This window comes from Austrofundulus limnaeus, unplaced genomic scaffold (genome assembly GCF_001266775.1).
Source record: "Austrofundulus limnaeus strain Quisiro unplaced genomic scaffold, Austrofundulus_limnaeus-1.0 Scaffold37, whole genome shotgun sequence".
In the NCBI taxonomy this organism is placed as follows: Eukaryota; Metazoa; Chordata; class Actinopteri; order Cyprinodontiformes; family Rivulidae; genus Austrofundulus; species Austrofundulus limnaeus.
Window position 1 is genome coordinate 2,666,775 of NW_013952439.1, and position 19,376 is coordinate 2,686,150.

General features: G+C 37.9%; 1 protein-coding gene across 6 annotated transcripts in view; it reads right to left on the reverse strand.

Annotated features, from left to right (window-relative positions):
• The window catches only part of acaca (acetyl-CoA carboxylase alpha), a 34,921-nt gene that overhangs the window by 3,597 nt on the left and 11,948 nt on the right, over positions 1 to 19,376 (reverse strand). Inside the window, exons 23-53 of one of the 6 annotated variants that reach the window (XM_014006822.1) lie at positions 18,878 to 19,002; positions 18,505 to 18,618; positions 17,977 to 18,090; positions 17,785 to 17,874; positions 17,562 to 17,680; positions 16,225 to 16,248; positions 15,655 to 15,810; positions 15,039 to 15,182; positions 14,839 to 14,941; positions 14,647 to 14,754; positions 14,499 to 14,555; positions 14,184 to 14,228; positions 12,052 to 12,093; positions 11,329 to 11,544; positions 11,033 to 11,188; positions 10,728 to 10,952; positions 9,923 to 10,078; positions 9,668 to 9,814; positions 8,990 to 9,259; positions 8,594 to 8,691; positions 7,676 to 7,796; positions 7,420 to 7,530; positions 5,470 to 5,613; positions 5,254 to 5,374; positions 2,956 to 3,052; positions 2,753 to 2,849; positions 2,537 to 2,672; positions 2,277 to 2,454; positions 2,086 to 2,198; positions 1,343 to 1,497; positions 436 to 606 (exon numbers count right to left, since the gene is read on the reverse strand). In XM_014006822.1, coding sequence (XP_013862276.1) covers positions 436 to 606; positions 1,343 to 1,497; positions 2,086 to 2,198; positions 2,277 to 2,454; positions 2,537 to 2,672; positions 2,753 to 2,849; positions 2,956 to 3,052; positions 5,254 to 5,374; positions 5,470 to 5,613; positions 7,420 to 7,530; positions 7,676 to 7,796; positions 8,594 to 8,691; positions 8,990 to 9,259; positions 9,668 to 9,814; positions 9,923 to 10,078; positions 10,728 to 10,952; positions 11,033 to 11,188; positions 11,329 to 11,544; positions 12,052 to 12,093; positions 14,184 to 14,228; positions 14,499 to 14,555; positions 14,647 to 14,754; positions 14,839 to 14,941; positions 15,039 to 15,182; positions 15,655 to 15,810; positions 16,225 to 16,248; positions 17,562 to 17,680; positions 17,785 to 17,874; positions 17,977 to 18,090; positions 18,505 to 18,618; positions 18,878 to 19,002 — 3,953 coding nt within the window. The remainder of the gene's footprint in view (positions 1 to 435; positions 607 to 1,342; positions 1,498 to 2,085; positions 2,199 to 2,276; positions 2,455 to 2,536; positions 2,673 to 2,752; positions 2,850 to 2,955; positions 3,053 to 5,253; positions 5,375 to 5,469; positions 5,614 to 7,419; positions 7,531 to 7,675; positions 7,797 to 8,593; positions 8,692 to 8,989; positions 9,260 to 9,667; positions 9,815 to 9,922; positions 10,079 to 10,727; positions 10,953 to 11,032; positions 11,189 to 11,328; positions 11,545 to 12,051; positions 12,094 to 14,183; positions 14,229 to 14,498; positions 14,556 to 14,646; positions 14,755 to 14,838; positions 14,942 to 15,038; positions 15,183 to 15,654; positions 15,811 to 16,224; positions 16,249 to 17,561; positions 17,681 to 17,784; positions 17,875 to 17,976; positions 18,091 to 18,504; positions 18,619 to 18,877; positions 19,003 to 19,376) is intronic. The other 5 variants (XM_014006824.1, XM_014006823.1, XM_014006825.1 and 2 more) reach the window with 5 other exon arrangements.

Below are 19,376 nucleotides of genomic sequence, written 5' to 3' on the forward strand. Positions count from 1 at the left end.
GCTGTGACGTATGCGGCCGACAAATTCGACCTTCGGAGGACCCGTCCTGTCGTTTTGGACACAGCCCATGTCTACATGCCTAAATGCACTGAGTTGCCGCCATGTGATTGGCTGATTAGAAATTAAGTGTTAACGAGCAGTTGGACAGGTGTACCTAATAAAGTGGCTGGTGAGTGTATGTTTGTCACACTTAAATGTTTCAGATGAAGCAAACTTTTTTATATAAGCAATAAAAAATAAAATTCTTCCTCAGACCTTTTTAAACAGATTAAAATGTTTATCATAATAGTTCTCAGTTTAAGAACTGACAATTCTTTACAGAATATTATAGGTTTCTTATACCATTCCAATGTTTAGCAAACTATTTAGTACTCCAAGCCACTTAAAAAATAGGCAACTCGACAACAGAAGTTAAAATGGTGCTTTGGATTTTACCTTAACGGTCCCCTCGGCCTCCACAAACCAGCGGCGCAGCATCGCCTGGATCTGCCCATCTGTCAGCTCGCTGTTGGCTGCTTGGATCTTTTTCGTCACCGTGTCCTCCAGCAGCAAACGCCGCAGACGCCAGTAGAAGAACTGACGTGACGTCTGCCATTCGAGGATGTCCTTAGAGAAGAAGAAGAAGAAAAAAGCACAACCAGTTGGTGTACCAATTCAAGCCAAATTGTAAATACAAGGTAAAATATGGATAGTTTTTGCTTTTTTCTGATCTGTTTAATGTTTTTATTGTGTGTATTTTCTGACAGTGGTAAGAGTATAATTCCAGGCCGTGTGTAAAAAAAAAAAACTAACCTAAAGCCTTATTTACGATAAAGCGGGGATGTTTTTTTCTTATTTTTGCATGGATGTTTGATGGAAGTGTAAAAACTGAGTGCAGAAATGTGTATTAAAGAAATATAAACTCTGAATTAAGAGGTCCCAAACACCTCAAGTTGTTTTTTAAGAAGCAACACTCAGACATTTCTGTAGGCGCGTTGAGGTAAATATGAAGCCCAATAAAAATATTCTTCAGTGCATACTGTGAGTAATAAAATACCAACTGCCATCCAACCATGAAACACCCTTCTGGTCATGTGAGTAAAAAGCGTGTGTGTGAAAGATAGAAGTATGGAGGTGTGGAATGAGATGGGGCTGCCGGCGGCTGCTCTGTAGTTGCGAAGGTGATTGACCAGGGTCATCAGGAGATAATTACGAGGACGAGTTTCGCAGGCGGGTGAGACCAAACATTATTCACTCGACAGGTGCAGCAGCAGCGAGACTGATGCTCGCCGCTGGGCTTTTCGTCTCCTTCACTTCTTGCACATTGCTACTGAAGCAAAACACGAAGCTCTTATCTACTCACTGTGATGACACCCTTTTCTTGCATGCGACCCGGCGTGTCGTGGAGGTCTGCAAACTGCACGGCCACTTGATGGTAGATGGGCAACAAGAACTCCTCACGCTCCTTAAGCTTAGTCTCCAGTTCCTTTCGGTCAGCGGGGCTCAGTTCTGGAGTTCCTGTTGGAGTTTGAAGAACCGCTGATTTTATAAAACTATTATTATTTAAAAGAAAAAGAATATTAGGTGGTGTTTYAACCTGAGAGAAATATTCTGTCCTCCCACAGCATTCCCTCAGTATGTTGACCTTTCCTTATCACCTTATCCCATTAACATCAATCCCACATGAGAAGAGAGCGAAGAATCAACTCTGTCTGACACCATTTTGTTTAGGAGCTCCTTTAAACCCCTTGCTGATTTTTTTTTGTCAATTCCAATCTGAAAGCTCTCCAGCCCTCCACAACAACCCACCGGTTTCGCCCAAAGCGCCAATCCTAATGTAGAATTGGCTCAAACTAAAATCAATAGTCTGCACAGGAGAGCTGGTGATTGATCTGAGGGGGGCTGTGATTGACACGTCTCCCGGGGGAAGTGCAGTAAAGATGACACAATCGACACCAAATAAAGCGGGATGGTGAAAGCACACATGGTCCCTCCTGATGCATCGCTCCTTCCGCTAAAATAAGGACAAGGTTGAGTGGGTGGGACAAAAAGCTGCCTGTTTAATAAAAAGAAAGCAATGCTTAGAATTAAAGGGTGGAAACTCACCCAGTCTCTCAGCCAAAACCATGTAGACAGGATCTATTCTTCTCATGGTTTTCACCAGGTCCTTCTTCCTAAACTTGATCTCCACCGTTCCTTCAGGCTCCAACACCCCTCCTCTGAACACACAAGGCATTCAAGTGGAAACCGAGCTCATTTGCTACAAAATTTACATGACATTGTTCTGCTGAACTCACCGGCTGTCCTTGTCGGCGTACATCTCCATGTGACGGGGGTTGATGGTGGGGTCTATGACCACCCAGGAGCCTCCCCTCAGCTCAGCCTGAGGGGGGATGTAAACCAGAACTGGCTGTTTGTACTCCCTCAGCCCATCCACTATGTAGGCCCCAAACTTTATCACCTGGTCATACATATCTGGAAAAAAATGAATAAATTCATGTTAGTAAAACACTAGGTTTAATCTGATATAGACTGACTAATAAGGAAGCAAAGACACCTTTCATTCCTCCAGAAAAGCCCCTCCAGTTGGCGAAAACAATGAGAGGTAAGCCCTCTCGGTTCAGGTCCTTAATGGCCTGGGCTGTTTTGAAAGCAGAGTCTGGGAACCACACCTGTCCTGCCTGCTGGATGATCTAAATAAAGATGGTAAACAGTATTAATAACTTGTCGTATGTAAGTATTTTTGTACCTGTTCGCACTGAGTGGAAATCACCTTTGCTTCAGAGTCTAAATTAGCCGGGTCAGCAGGAATTGACAACTCCACGGACCTGGTTTCAACAGCAACAACACCAGTGGGTATCCCACCCAGTCTGTAAAAGGCGGCCATTCGGCACCAACATCAAGGAGACACTTAGAAAATGTTTTAGAAGCTTAACACAATGATGCAAGAGGGTTTTTGTTTTATTTGGAACTTACCTGGCTCTGCCTACCACCACGCTCTGAGCCCAAGGCTGCATGATCTCCATGAAAGAGCTATGATCAAAGAAACCGCTTTGCCACGAACCCTTTGGATCTTTTTATTAAAAAAAGGGAAAACAGTAGTGAGATAGTGAGTGCAGAAAGTTTTAGTACTTGTGTGCCTGTGTTACACTAATTCCATTAGAACCAATGATCATCCCATGGTATTTCTATAACTCCTGACTTAACTTTCACATTTAGTCTTGCCTTTTTTTTACCCCCACACCCCCTTTCTAGATCTGTAATCTTGGCAGCAACTATGATGGATGATTGTATAAGTAGGCTTGCTCAGCTCTTTTTCTGCTTGCACACCCTGAGAAACAAGCCCAGCCTCTGAGGTTACCATTCAATTAAGCCTCGCCACTCCTCACTACCAGAGCTGTTGACTGACTTCCCACACAGACTTCCCCCCCGATCCTTTTGCCATCCACTGATGTGGACCCTACCCAGTCCTGACCCACAGTGTAAAACACACTGCATCAACTTTTGGTGCTGACCTCACCTTTAACAGCATGTTGTTAAACCTTTATTATTTATTTTCTTATTTGTTTAATAGTCTCTTATGATGAATTATTTCACCCATTAACTGTTAGGATGTTGGGCTAAAATAATGAGGCACTGACTTTGAACAATTGCTGAAAAGGCACAAGTGATAATTAAAAGAGAAAATAAGAGCTTTCTAAATAATTGTATCTTCAAAGACAAAGCAGGGCTGGATGAAATGTATTAAATGACTATACTGCAACCATAGCGTACAAATATTTTATTCTTATTTTATCTTCATTGACTGAGTTAAGTTTGTCATATACTTTTACTTATGCCCTTAATGTCCTATATTTATGAGTTTCTTTGTAATTTGGTAACTCAGTCCCATACTACTACTACTACAATGAAAAAAATCAAAAATGAAAGAAATAATTTCCACAGTAATAAACTATTATTTCATTTTAGTGAAATAAAAAATGTGTCTCATTTGTGAACTGTGAAATCAATGCTATTGTTGGTTCACAATGTAGACATCTGTTTCTGGTTTTCCCATTCTAGTTTTCCTTTTTACTTTTTTTGTTACAAACACAAATCAATCAGAAACTGTGCTTTTTAAATTTATTTGGGTTTGAAAGACCTTTTGCAGGTTTTTCCAGTTATAAGCATATTTTCCTGCCGTTGCATCAACTGTCTTTGTTAAAGATCTTTTAAAACTAGGCCACAAAAAAAAGGTTCAAAGTTGGTTCAAAATAAGAAGTTTGCTACATTTATTTCATTTAGATTTTCTATTCTGTATATAAATGTAAAAACCAAATACAGAACGATGAATTTGAATCTRCACACTGGCATATTTGATGAATTATAGGACTAAACTGAATATTTATGCAACTGCTTGAAGCAAATTTTAAAACAAAGCTACAGTATGTATTGCAATAAAAAACTAATTATTGAGATATTAGTTATAAGTCATATTACCAAGTCCAGTGTCAAAGCTTAGATGTAATGCAGGGCCTTTTTATTTTATTTGTAATTCTAGTTTCTTTTTATTCTTAACAGGTGCCCCAGAGGAGGAACAAATTGAAAGTAACAAGACAAAGTTATTGAACTGTGTAAAACTAGCAAAACATAAATAAATATAGCAAAATTTTGGTAACTAACCCTTCTTCAGGATAACATTTCTTTTACAATTAGAATCGATAGTAAATAAGTAATTGTTCTGAATGTCTGACTAATAAAATTCAAATGTCACAGCAATGTAAACATGAGAAAACAAACAATTTATATTTTGATGTGGACTATAATCTTGATATTTACATTTCTTATTGTTATGTGATTTTTTTTGTATGTCTGTTACTTTCTGTTGTGCGACTATTACCAATTTATAGTGTTTACATCTCTGTGTTGTTTAGATATGATCAGACACTTAAAAACACTCTTGTTAGTGTGATTCTAATCGCTGAAAACTCCCTAATAAAAGGTAGTTACTTAAAGGTTGAAGTTAATTTGCACTGCCAATCTAACTGCACACAGGAGCTGTGTGATWATTTACTGAGTGAAACTTGCTCGTTAGACTGGCTGAAAATAGGTTCCAAKACAAAAAACGAGTATTGACTCATTTCATTAAAATCTTCATTGCCTCTGATGTTCCTGCCTTTCACCATGAAGTGCAGGAACTAGATTTTCTCTATCAAACCGTATATCAATATTTATTAACAAAGAAAACTTAAAATGAGGAGTGGGGTTTTCCCCATCGCTGTGACAGTAACTCACTCTGGTTGGGACGTCCTGCCAACATCCAGCGGGGATCATAAGGAGTCTTAGTCGGTACAAACTCTACTGCCCGATCTATGGGATCCTTTGCACAGAGGATGGGTACCGGGCTAGACATACACTTAAAAAAAATACAGAGTGTCATTATTTTGTATTAAAACAAATTCAGAGTCATCCCTAAAATTTGGATGAGTGAATTTATATAGATGTTGTTACCTTGGGCATGTAGGACAGCCACTGCAACAAAGTAAAAACTCCCTCAAAATCATCACAGACAGTGCTGTGGGTCACACCGTTGTTGTGCATTATCTGAATGCCACCAAGCTGATTGTTGGATGTGTAAACTTCTCTGCCCAGGACCTAATATGAAAAAGACAAATGTGGGGATTAATAAACATTAGTTATTTTTTTCTCAGATTCTAAACTTTTGCAATAAAACACACAAGTAACAAGTTTTAAAAGGTACATTCATCTAAAACATGCCTAAGATTGCAACACTACAGCAGTATTGATCATTTTAGCATGCGATTGAAAATCTTCTGTTTGTTGTCTAAAATGGACTCAATGAATCAATCAAAATAATATCCAGATGATGTGAATTTGCGCACCTGTTGTCTACCAAAACACATATTTTAAATTCAATTTTGTTTTCATTTGATCAGCTTAAATCAAATTTAATGATGTGTGTTCTGAATCTTCCAGACAAAAAAGTTGTAAAACTGACTGTTTTATAAGTTGGAAGCCACCTAACTTCTTTTAKCAGCACATTGCTCATACGCTAACCTGAAGCCATAAAATCCCACTCCCTGCCCACRCTATTTTCATAAGCAGCTAAGAACAGGTGGCTGGGCGCTGACATGGTTCCATAAAAATCAGAGTAGAGCTCAATCCCTACCCTCAGTGCTCACCTTTCCAGCCATCATTTACTTTCTTTATTACCATTAATGGTTATGTATCTGGCTACAAATCTAGGGCACTCTCCTAAAGCTGTCAGGAGAGGCGGCAGCCCCAAGAAACATTACAGTCACCTTGACATACACAAAACCCCTGAGCCTCCGGCCATCGCCGGATTCATTAAGATTCCATGGCAGAGAGAGGAGGAGGAGAAACTGAGGGAGATGACTGGGAGCAAGAAAACGAGAGGCCAAATGCTAGCAACAGCTCACTGGGGTATTTGTGGCAGTAGTTACTATCCAGTCCCCATGAAAAAATGAGCAGTTTCTAGCAGCTAATGAAATGATGATCTCTGAGTGGCCGCCTGCTGCTTCCTATTAACTTTCAGTTAATAACCAGTAAACCACATGATAGATGAGCAGGAAAAAAGATCCCTTGAATTTCTCTTGTTCTGTTTGTTCAACTGAATCTTTAAAAATTATTCAATAATTGTGAACTAACTAACAACAACATAACATCTCTATATTATGGAGATGTATAAAAAAGGTCATCCATACACCTACAAATAAAACCAAACAATCTAAAAATAATTTCTACCAAATAGAAGTACCATCATTGGGCCATTTGCCTGGTTTACCATTTTTGTAATCTGTCACCTAATTTGAAATGGAGTCATCCTGATGCACTGACAAGGACAGAAAATGGAAAGCAAGACAGGAGGAGGTAGTGAAGCATGCTGACACATACACACACACGCTCATCATTTGTACGCAGAAAAAAAAACAATCTGCATCAGCAAAACTTTTCATTTTGATTAAAAACAAATGATATGGGTGTCCTGCACTGCAGCCTCTGGCATGTCACTCTATTTCTATGCAAATACAGCTTCATGGTTCGCTTTCAATTATTCCACTCTGAGTGGCAGGAAGGCCTGTGGCTGCGATCGGAAAGGGAATCCTTGTAGAACAGAGCAGAGAAAAAGGAGAGAGCCTTAAAATTGCTCAATCAGCGAGTAGGAACACACCACAAAAGTCATAGCCGACTAATTTCTTTATTTTATATAAGTGGCACGCYTAAACTTTTGTCTTCTATTCGTGCTTTGTTTTACACACACTAAGAAATTCTAAAAAATGTGTTATCAAAACATTTATTTTAGAGATTTTTTCATGAAAAAGTAGATTTATGTTTTGTGGGACATCACTCGTATCACCATCACAATCAAAGCAAATTATATTTGTGCTGCACCGAAATGCTGTTTTCAGATCATTTTACCTTGTTGAGGGCCCCTGCTCCTGTAAGGATAATATGAGAGTTGTCCACTTGAATAGTTCTCTGTCCGAGCCTCACAAGATAAGCTCCYATACCTATGGCTCGACACGTGACCTGTGAGAGCAAAAAGCATCTTGAAGCTTCAAGATGCATGTAAAGTATCCACCTGGCAGCTTTTCAGCTTCTTCTATGTCACACAAGTGGTCAAGGAGCAGACTATATGGATTGATGTGCTTTTCAAACACAAAATTAGCCTTACCAGATTCATGGTGATTATCTCCTCATAAGCCAGAGAAGACTCTCCTGCAATCATTCCAGACCCTCTCAGATTCTCAACACCCAGACCTTCCTCTTTTCCGATGATGTCTGTAATCTTGTACCTGTGCAACACGATATTTATTAGGRCTGCACAATATATCGCAAATTTATTYTCAATAAYCATAWSGCAAAACATYGCATAAATTATAATAAATGGTTGGCTCAGATGTTTGCATTTATGCGTTTTGTCAGCATCAGTCCGATAAACAAAATGGACRAGAGATACCACATCAAATCATAACCACTTGGTCAGTMGAGAAAATGTTGGTTAACTTCAATTAGATCATTTGCAGTTGGATTTGATTTGTTAACTTTCATTTTAAATTATTTAACTTATTTAAACGTGTTTTTATTAATTCTTAAAAAAATGATAGCAAGGGGCATTTTTCACTATTTAGAGCAACAGAAAATGTTTTTTGGGGCAATGTTTTAAAGTCATTAAGAAACTATATTGCATGCAGTTGGTTGTTTCACTGCTACTACAGCAGCTGTGTCTAGCTGCACTTTATAAAAATAAAACTGTCATGTTGTAATGGAAATTATGTWTTAGTTGTTGTTTTGCTCTGAAAACAGAGCAGAAAGARGTCAACACTGCATACGTAAATATTTGTTCATTCATCACAAGTCATACAGTCATCGCAAAATCAAGAAACYTATCACACATCGCAGGTTTTCCTGATATCGTGCCGCCCTAATATTTATTCCACCAAAACCAGATGTGACATTGACTCGATTTGCCTGTTTGAAGCTCATGCAATTACAAACAAAATCATTTGTGCCTGACTGATATAACAGCGGTTTATAATGTCATTTTTGTATATAACAAGTACTGTAGTACGTATTTTAAAAAATGAATTACCTGGATTCTCCCTCATCTTCTACATGTTCACAATGTACAGAGTTTAGAGCGGAGACCTTTTTGTAATCTTGAGGGGTGAGGTAGAGATACTTGAAACCCTGTAGAGAATACAGCAATCACAACACAGATATAGAAGTTATTGATGCAAGGCAACACGTAATAAGTGAGGGCAAAAAACAAAGCAGTTGCAGAAAGTATAAAGCAGATTACATGTAAATGTTTACACATATCAATTAAAAAACACTACAAAAAATGAACAAACACCAGGAGGATGTCTGGAGTAAAGGGTGTAAAACAGGTGCTGAACTTTAGAATTATAGGTAACAATATAAAACACAGTTAGAAAAGAAACATTCTTCAGTAGACTGTTATGAGTTTGAGACTCTGTGGTCCGACCTTGTAAGGATCAGTTGGATCCTGCCAGGCCACGTGGAACATGTGTCTGATTTCCTCCGCCAGGCCGATGCGGGCGCCGCTGTTGGCTGCGATGTAGATACGAGGGATGCTGCACTCTCTCGCCATCTCCGAAGCTCGCAGGAACAACACGTCCTCCTGGGGTCCAAAGGACCCAATCTTGTGAGTGATATCATTACTTATCACTATGATTTCACGTCCTGCTGGATACTCTGGAGTTCGCAATGTCATCCGCCATGCCACCATACCAATCTGAACAAACAAACAAACAAAATAAATAAAACAAATACACAATGAGAAGATATTTTGAGAAAAATAAAGTGCAAATATGTCCTTTTTGTTAAAATCATGTTATACGATTGAGTTTGTCAACAAAATCAAAATGTTGGGTGGAAGATTACGCTCTATTACAGCCTTGAAACTGTACTTTGACAACAAATTTAAAACATTATTTTGTTCTTAAATAWATGTTCAAAAACAATGAATAGTGTAAGAAAAACAACTAAAAGAAACACAGAGACATCTACAGGGCAAATTGTGAATTACCACACTTTTAAACACCACTGAAGACCAAAAATAAAAAATAAATAAACAAAAATATAAATAAAAAATGCCAAGATTACTGAGTTTGATTTTACTTTTAAATCTTAAAACACTGACCTCATTTCCCCCTGGGAGTCGGTTCATCTGCACCAGCTGACCCTGAGCATCCAAAACCAGCTCAGTAAAGGTGAGCAGCTCAGAAGGAAGAGGGCATTTGGGTAAGTAAGCATAAGCCTGACTAGAGTGCCACAGCTTTTTCAAAGCCTGAAAATTAAAAAAAAGGAAGCATCATATGATAAACTGTATTAGATTTTTGGTATTTCTAAGCAATATCTAAATAAACCATTCAAAAAGWACATTTTTGAATGTTACCTGTCTGAACATTTCGGGAAAGTCGTAAACATAGGTGGTGCCCAGAGATTGTGCTTGAAAGCGTTTGGACTGTAACAGGTCCTTGGTGACATAAGGAGTATTGATGAGCATTCCATGTAAGGGCCCTTGTTTGTCTCCATATGCTTGGAACATTATCTAGGGAGAAAACAGGATGTGTTAACTGTATTTATAGACAATATGGATCTCTTTAACAAGGTTGGGATTAGATAAAAAATAGGAGAATATGGACGACTATGAGATGTTGCAACGCAAATTAAAATCAAATTGCAATGTGTAGGAAATATGAAAAGCTCATATTTCTAACAATCACTGAATTATTTAATACTAAACATGATCAGTTGAACACACATAATTCCACTACGTCATTTTTAAGAAAAAAAAAAAGAAAGGCAACACAGATCAATAAACATGAAATAAGCACAAAATATGCATCAAGAAAATTATTTTTTCTTGTTTATGCAGATTTAACATACTCAACATTAATGTACTAATGATTAAATCTACAGGATGAAAGATGGTGATGACCAAATGGCTGGTTGAAACAAATATTACCTGATCTGCTGCGACAAGAAAAATAATCAAAACAAACGTCCAGCAGGCTAAGAGCACAAAACCATACTGGATCTCCACAACAATAAACATATCCAAAGGGCTTTGAATTCATGTATAAAAATGACAATTTTTTTTAAATTTAAGAATATACTTCTTGCAACCAGAAGCTTAGGTTTCCAGGACAGAGCTGCAGCCCTTTGCCTGAATCTGGACAAAAAAAGCAGTGCCCCACCTGTCGGTCTTTGGGCCCCACCTGTCCCGTTCGGGAGTCAGTGACCTCCTTATACAGGCTGATATCTAGATAGTAGCCTGATTCATTGGTGAGAAAGAGGCGGATGGGAATTTGCTTTCCTGTTGGAGTCAGGCGGATGTTGATTTTCAGCTCAGCCTGCAGGACACGAAGCTTCCACAGACGGCTGCCGTAACGCATCACCATGGAGCGCACGGACTCCTCAATCTGAAGCCAACAGAGAAATGTTAGAAAGGGTTGGCATTAAAGTTAATATTAAAATGTGTGGGTGTAACAGTTTTGCAAACCTTTGATGGATCCATGATGACTGTAGGGACAAAGTTGAGGAAAATATGGTTGCAGTCAGTTCGTACTGTTGTGTTGTTGAAAGCCACTTCCAGTTCATCCATGGCTTCCAGCAGCAGGCGCTCGGCTTCATTATGAAGGTATTCAAAAGAGGCTTCCTATTGAATAACCATACAAATGTACAGTAAGTATATGGAAGCCTTAAAAATATGGACAGGTGCAAATATACATAGAAGAATAAATATATATAAAAATCTTTATTATTCATGAAACTCTTGTTCTTTTGGTGTTTTCTCACCTTTGTGACCAGATCTGAGTGACGGATAATGGCTCGAACAAAGAAACGGTAGTCTGTAACCTCTGTGCCCACCTCCACGCGGGCCGCGCCCAAGTAAAGGTGCATCTTGTGATTGGCACAAGGAATGGCAGTCAGGGCAAAATTACGCATACGGTTGAGTTCCAACTGGAACGCTAACGCCGGCTCCAAGTGCCGATAGATCCTGTCCTCCTCGAACTGTTGAAAAACAGGCAAGACAAAACCGCATAGAGTTAAACAATACTGCAAGGTTTCCTCAAGTTTATTCAAAATAATATTTTCTCTCAAGATATAAGGTTAAAATCCTTTTAAAATGAAGATGTTAGCATGACTCTAAAGTGGGTATTGAAGTTGAAAGATGCCTGCGAGTCAAACGCTGTGCCAAGTAAATGAAATCCTGAACCATCTTAATCTCAAAGCTGCTAATGGGTGTCATTTCTCCTTAATGGGGAACATAATCAAATACTTCATTACGATAGTGAGTTTTAGTGGTGCCATTGTGAAGAAACTATTAGGGGTAGTGGTCAAGAAGAGCCATCACTGACTGGTGTGAAATAAATTTAAGCAAAGCCTGAAAGAGAAATGTCGGTGTCCATTCTATGTTGTTTTCAAACCCATTGGATTTATGGTAATGTCATAACAATAGCATACATATTAATCAAATATAAACAGTCATACTTTATTTTTTTTAAAGTCAACACATACCTTGTCTCTGGCACGGAATGTGAAGAATTTGGGAAATTCCCTCTGTGTAAATAAAACAAATATAGACAAATAAATACATTTGCGTAATAAATACAGTAGCTGCATATTTTTTACATTAAAAATAATAAAWCGGATAAAAGATTTCTGAAGAAATTTTGAAGGGCACCAATGGAGCAAATACCTGCAATTTCAAAATGAATCACCTTTCTTCCAAAGTAAAACATTGTAACTTTTGTAATATAAGCTGACAAAATACTGATGTTTAAACTGCATAAGACATTTAAAGAGAACCAAGATCAAAACAAATGTTACAGCTACTGCCAGTGATGCAATAGGGTCCCAATAGTAACTACACACCTGTCTCACTCCTTGACAGTAAACTTAATAAGACAGGTCGATGGATTATTACTAATCATGTTTGCATGTCTACAGTGCTTTAAGAGGAAACAAAAATAGTCAGAGGCCAAATGCATTGGCAGTTTATGGAAGCCTGAGTCTACACTGCATTCTAAGTGGATTTAAGATATAACTTTTACAGTTATTTAGCAGTGAGTGACACAATGGTTTAAAAAAAGACAGGAAGCTTGCATTACACACCAAGTTGGCCAGATTATGGTAAAACTCACAGAACATTATATAATCTAAACTACATGCGTGTAAAAAATCATTAAAGATACAATCTAAACTACATGTGTGTAAAAAAACATTAAAGATATAATCTTGACACTTTGGTCTTATTAAGTGTAATTTTGTTTTAACCGTTTAAACTCTGAAGAACAAATACGTGTTTCTCTTGTTTTGCCAAAATGCAACAGTTATCTATGGGGACAATATTTCACAGATTTTTTGTTTACTTTTGTTACAAGCAGTCATAGCACACTATTATTAAACTAGTCATGTTTTCATTCAATGCTGCTGAAAAAGAAGTGAATCACAAAACATGGCAGAAACAGAAGAAACAAGTGCTTTAATGCTTATTCACTTGAGCTCTTACTGAATAGCTTTAAACCTTATAGCAGACCAAATTACCCAGTCTGGTTTTCACTTTCATTGCKCAGTCACAAGTAAAAATGGAATTTAATGCACTGCTTTAAATGCAAAACGCTCTGTGCTCATTTTTTTATTCTATAATTTATCTGTCAAAGAATCACAGAGCATTCACAAAAGGCAGCAAGTTATCATCACTGCGTTAACAGGCTACATATACAAGCACCACTCACTAGGCTAATGAATAAAATATCTCCGTTCCTCAGAGACATGCGAGCCTCTGAATAATGCCTGGCAGCGGTGTTTGACGTTATCAGATCAAGTGTCCCACTTGCCCAAACAATGCCAGAGCGATTGGAGATGCTCTTATCATCTCACAGCCTACACGATGATGAGAGAGTCGCTGTAGTAAACACACTGTAAACTGGCGCTGCAACGATTTGACACTGTGAATAATACCATTTTACTGAACATTATAGAGCTATAGAGAAATCTTTTTCCCTTTTTTGTGGGGGTGGGGGGTGTGAGCATGCATAATGGTGCAAACTAGCAAAAGACGCTTTATGTAACAAGGAGACAGTTAGCCTGATTAGCTCTCATTATGGTGTGGTGAAAAGAAAAATCAAAGGGTATTGTTAAAATGACAGCAGAGGTGAAAGGCACGAGCTTTTCTCCCGAATGAATCCCTGTCCTTTTTGGTGTTTTGTAAATGTTAGTGGCTGTTCTCCAAATAATTGGTTGAACTTGAAGGTCCAGCTGCTACCTAAATATGCATGATGAAATATGTGGTCACATGATTGTGGAAAATTACACATGAAACAAGCCAAGCTCACTCTAATGAAGCTTTAACGGTGCGGTGAAAACTCAAAACACACTTTAGCAAAACCCAAACATTTACCGTTTTGGACGTTGTTAAAGTTTTGTTTATTCAAATCTTAACAGCTGAACATGATTTCTCTACAAAAAAGATTTATATGAGCCCATAACAAGTGGTTGGCATTTAAAAACTCATTTGTTTAAATTAGCAATTTTATTTTAATCAACCAATTAAACAGAGGAAATATTTTGCAGCATGACTGGTTATTTAAAATGAACTTCCTTGGTAAGGTGTGCAATAATCATCCGGTCATTTTATCAGTACTTACATGAAACCTTTGATCCACCTCACAGTTGATTTGCTTCCTGAAATCCTACCATCAAAATTGAGCAAAAGCGAAGCATGCAGGAAGAGATACAAAGACAAAAACGAGAGCTAAATTTTAAATGCAAATTATTAGTGCAATTACCACAATGATGCAATACTGCATAAACGTTGACAAAATATTAAAGAAGAAAGACACATGCAGGACTTTTTTCATTTGGTCACATTCTAGTAAATGCAATTAAGAAATGTTTATTTGGTGACAAAGAAGATTATGAAATCGAGTTTAGTTTAAATAATCACCAATAGAAGCACTCACCTTCTGTGCCACAAGGAAAGTCAGCCTRCGGATACCATGTTCAAAAAGCAGTGATTTCTTACAAAAAAAACAAAAAACATAAATATCAGCATAAGTTCATCTATTTAAAGCATTTCAAACAACTTTTACGTGAAGTTTTAGGCCTCACCTTTGACTGAGTAAACTCCCGAAACATGGCTGCCAGACTGTCATCATCAATGTCGCTGTCGGTCTTTATGGCCACATTGAGGATGTGGACAGGTTCCTCCTGAATGCTCTAGAAGACAAACGCAAACAGTTCTTTTTAAAGTTTCACAGACTTGTAAAGTCCATGTGACTGGCAGCAGTTTGTTCTCCTCACCTTGTTGTCTTCTTCACCGTACAAGACAGGATTGCCTCCTTCTGGGAACATTGGACTTGTAGGGGGAGAGTCAGAAAAGCAACTCAGCACATCATTGATGTTCCTGTAAAAAAAAACAAAAATATATAAACCACACTTTATTATTTTAATTTCTTATTAATAATTATATAAAAAGTTGGATTTTTTAATCTAAAACTGACCGTGTGAACTCCTGGAAGGTGCGGAATGAGACCATGGCTCCCATTCTCTGACAAGGCGGTGTAAAAGACGTGTCGAGCAGGACATCACTTACGTTGGCCATGTGCACCATGCCATAGTGATTCAAGTTAGAAGAGAATGACATCCTAACATATACAGAGAAAAGAATCGATATAAAAACCTGCAATGTGATTTGGCTGACTAATGGTTCCCCCAGTRCACCTTTAAGAACCTCAAAACCGTTTTGATTCCTCTGCTTTGAGGGAGTTCTTTATAATAAAATACAATAATTTATAATAAAAGCACATATTTGTCTCAAGCATTATGAACTCAAAGGAATAAAAACTGCTTGAGGTCCAAATATTAAAAGGAAAAAATGGAAAAATATTCAGGGTGAGAAGTAAATGCTTCCAAAGTAACCGCACAGTAGGAAAAGGTGACCGTTCTTGTGTTAGTCAAAGTAAAACAAGTATTACTTTCATGTGCACAAGAAACCCTAGATCCATCAGAGAGAACCTTTAGATATTTTTGCTCCATAACGATTAGTGTTAATTGGTGATACAGAGATATCCCAGAAGTTCCACCCACAGTAACCAACAGAGGTTTGGTGCATCAAACCTGTCAAAAGATTCTCCATCTGAGGTACTTTTCTTCTCAGGATCATCCTTAAATTCACTGTCCTGCGTATCATGAACTTTAAGGTCCTGGGCTTTAGATAACTGCAAGTTTCTTTTCAAGGCTTTTTTATTGTCCGGGACTGGAGTGGGCATTTTCCTGGCAGGACAGTTAGAAGTTTAAGCTCTGGATCGTCTTACTGGTGTACAACAAATCTCTCACCATTGCTATTAGCACCTTGCATTTTTACACCCCGAGTTATTCTAAATCTCTACAGAATTGAGCCACTTTGACGCAACAATAAGGACTAAACACATGATTTTTAAAGACACACACACACACACACACACAAACAAAACATTTGACAAGAACACCAAATGGCCCATGCTATTGTCAGTCAAATTCTAAAAAGATTGCACTTTTAATCACGCTACATCATTTTGGGAAATTTCAAAGCACCCAACATTTTTAGTACCAACAACTTTATTGAGAATTACTACAATTCAACAAGATTTGGCTCATGCAGCTGCAATAATTGTTAGTATACACAATAGAAAAGAACGTGTACAATACCTGTTGAGAGTGGGGATGTTCCCTCTGCAATCAAACAACATTGATTACTATGTGGTTAGTGTCAGGATTCAACAGAAGAAGACAGTCATGACGGAGCAATGTGTGTGTCAAGATCTAGAAAATAATGTAATTTTATATTTTCAGTATCTAAAGTCAGCAGAATATTGGAAAACTTAAACTTAAACAGCACACATTTTGCTCCCAGACTACTCCTTTTAAAACATGCATCAAGAGATATTAGGATCTCTTTGTTCGAGGATAAATTTAGAACAAAGAGAGGAACAAACGTGGAAGTTAATTTTGAGGCAAAAGTAAGCATGCAAAAGAATGAGGAGAAAATGGGATTTTTTACAAATCTCTGAAAAATATATCAAGAGGACAAAAACATACAAGCAGTGAGTAGAATCAGCAAGCAAATGCACCAAAACATACACACACAGACAAATCAAACAACTGTATGAGTTGGATGCAAACCCCTAACAGGAAAAATGCGACAGTCTTTTGAAATAATCAGCATGTTGAAGCTAAATCTCATATCTAGCTCTATTTTTATTTGGATTATCATGTTCGATAAGCGATAAGAGCTTTTTACTTTACTAGATATTTTAAAGGAAGATCTAGTCACGTTTGAAATTTGAAGAAAGAAAATATTTGGAGGGAAAAGTGGATGAATGACTGGATGGATGGAGCAACTTAGATTTTAAATCAAGGATGTTTTGCTTTGGTTTTTCAAAAACTAAAAACACTTTAAGCCTTGCACATGAGGAAAAGCACATGAACAACAATAAACACAAACACAAAGCTGAGGAGGATGGTGGTGAGAGACCGTGGCACCATGGGTGACATTCAGTTAACATGACGACTCATCATCATCAGTAACCTTAACCTTCATTAGATTGTTTTTCTTTTATAGACTGGGAGAGCTGAACCACAGCGCATCTTCACCCACACTACAAATATCTACACATTAAAGGAGACATGTCATGCATTGAAAATGACGAGCGCAAAATTTGGCAGTTCTGTAATAGTTCAGAAAATGTCTGAGAGAAAACTGAACGAGTTAAAAAATGTGACCCAAAAAGAAAATAAATATATTTTTGCAGCACCGAGAGAAACTAAATGCAACTTTTCTGCACTCCTAGAGACTCCAAATACACAACAAAAATATTTAATGGCTAAAAAAGTGGATTTTGCATGATATCCCCCCTTTAAATGATGTTGTAATTTATGATAACTATTAGAATAGAACATTAGTGGCTGAGTCCACAGTGCCATAAGGTTCTGAGGGGTGACATAAAGCTAACACGTTGCATGTGGAGAATTTTTATATGTTATACCTGTTGGGATGTGATGTGGGAAGCATGAACTGAAACTCTACTACACATGTGTTGTCCTTCAGTTGTCGATGCTGCACACTGTTGAGCTCATAGGCAATGTATGCTCGGCGAACATATACCTGATAAACAATAGAACATCATATATATATATAWAACACTGTAAYTTTAATGAATTAACATTTAGGTGAGCTGATTTGTAGATTAAGATTACAATTAGCCTCACCTCGAGGGCAGCCATCCTGACCACCTGATTACTGTGATAGAAAAAGTTTGGCAGAACATCAAAGATGGATGTCTCTGAAAGGATGAGTTTCTAAAACAGAAAAAAAAYGAGTAAATATTTATTGGGAACTCTGTTAATTTCTGGAGCAATACATAAAACTACAACTGTTGCCTGTGTTGTATTTTCGCCTACCTGCAAGTTCTCAATGCAGAACTGGTGCCCATACATATCAATGGCAGAGAGGAAGATAGACTCCACCTGGTTGTGTCTTAGCTCATAGGAGGGAAGGTGGGAAGCTATCAGGACCTGTGTGAGGAAGATTAATGAGGTCCTTCAGGCACAAGCTGAAACACAATGCCTCCTTACATATCCTTTGACATCTTGTGACAGCATCTAACTTTAAGTACTTTCAACACTACATTTAGTTACCAGCTATGGAGTGAGAAGCATATTATAATTACAAGTTTTATTGTGGTTTTTCAAAAATTTAATTCTTTCACGCTGAAATAAAAAAAATAATGTGACCACATACTCTGTGCCTTAAAGGAAAGTATGTGGCGCCATCTGGTGGTGAAATTTGAAATATTACAAAATGAATCAGCTTGATTAACAGCTTCTATTTTTTGCTTTTTGAGCATCTAGCGGCACATCTTTTCTACTTGTTTTGAGTTTGAGTCCTTTTTACAGTACAGCAAACAAGATGATGAAACTAAATCTGACCTGCCGTGCACGCAGAGCCACCTTGGCGTTGGTTGTCTTGCTGAGCTGCGTGAGTTCAGTCAAAATGGTCATAAGTTCATCGGTCAGCGTGGGATCACGGCCACAGAGCTGATCCTAAACACACAAAGCAACATCGAATGAAAAAAATCTGATGCAGATTCTAAAACCCCATATTTTTAAATGTGTGTTTTTGGTTAGAAGACATACAAGCCATAAAGTGTCATACAAAAACAACAAGAGGATTTCTTTCATGACATACAGTATACGTATGGTAGAATCAGACTTTTCTCTGAGTGGGTAGAAATAATATGCATTTATGATTGTGATACATAGGTTCCTGAATTGTTCTGAATGAATAAAGACAAATACTTACAATCAGCATWGTAACCAGCAGGTTCTTCTTTGTGACTTTAGCATGGGAGAAAATGTAGTTGACGACGTTGACCATGTCCCCTTTGTTTTCTTCACGAAGTGCAAACACYCACTTGTCATAGTGTCCTGTTAACAGAGCAACGCACAAGAGAGTTGGAAAAAAAAACTTCAGAGGACAAGTTATCCACCTTTAGCCTCCATGATGCARTGCGTGAATTATGGGAGTGACTTCAGACYTGAACRGGAASCGARGTTTATTTATGTGCAAACAGAACGAGCTACCACGGTTCTCTGAGRGTTGTGGATTGAAACACGTAGGAACACCATCTGACAAAGCTCAGATGAGACAATTATTATGCTGCTTACTTTGCTCAAGGGATGGGAGGATGCAGGTTACATATTGTAGCATGTTTWGCTACTTCATCGACTTGGTTGCTTCAGGCAGTACACAATCTGAAAAGCTCTGAGGTGTATCAGAACCTGCACAGTAATATAATAAT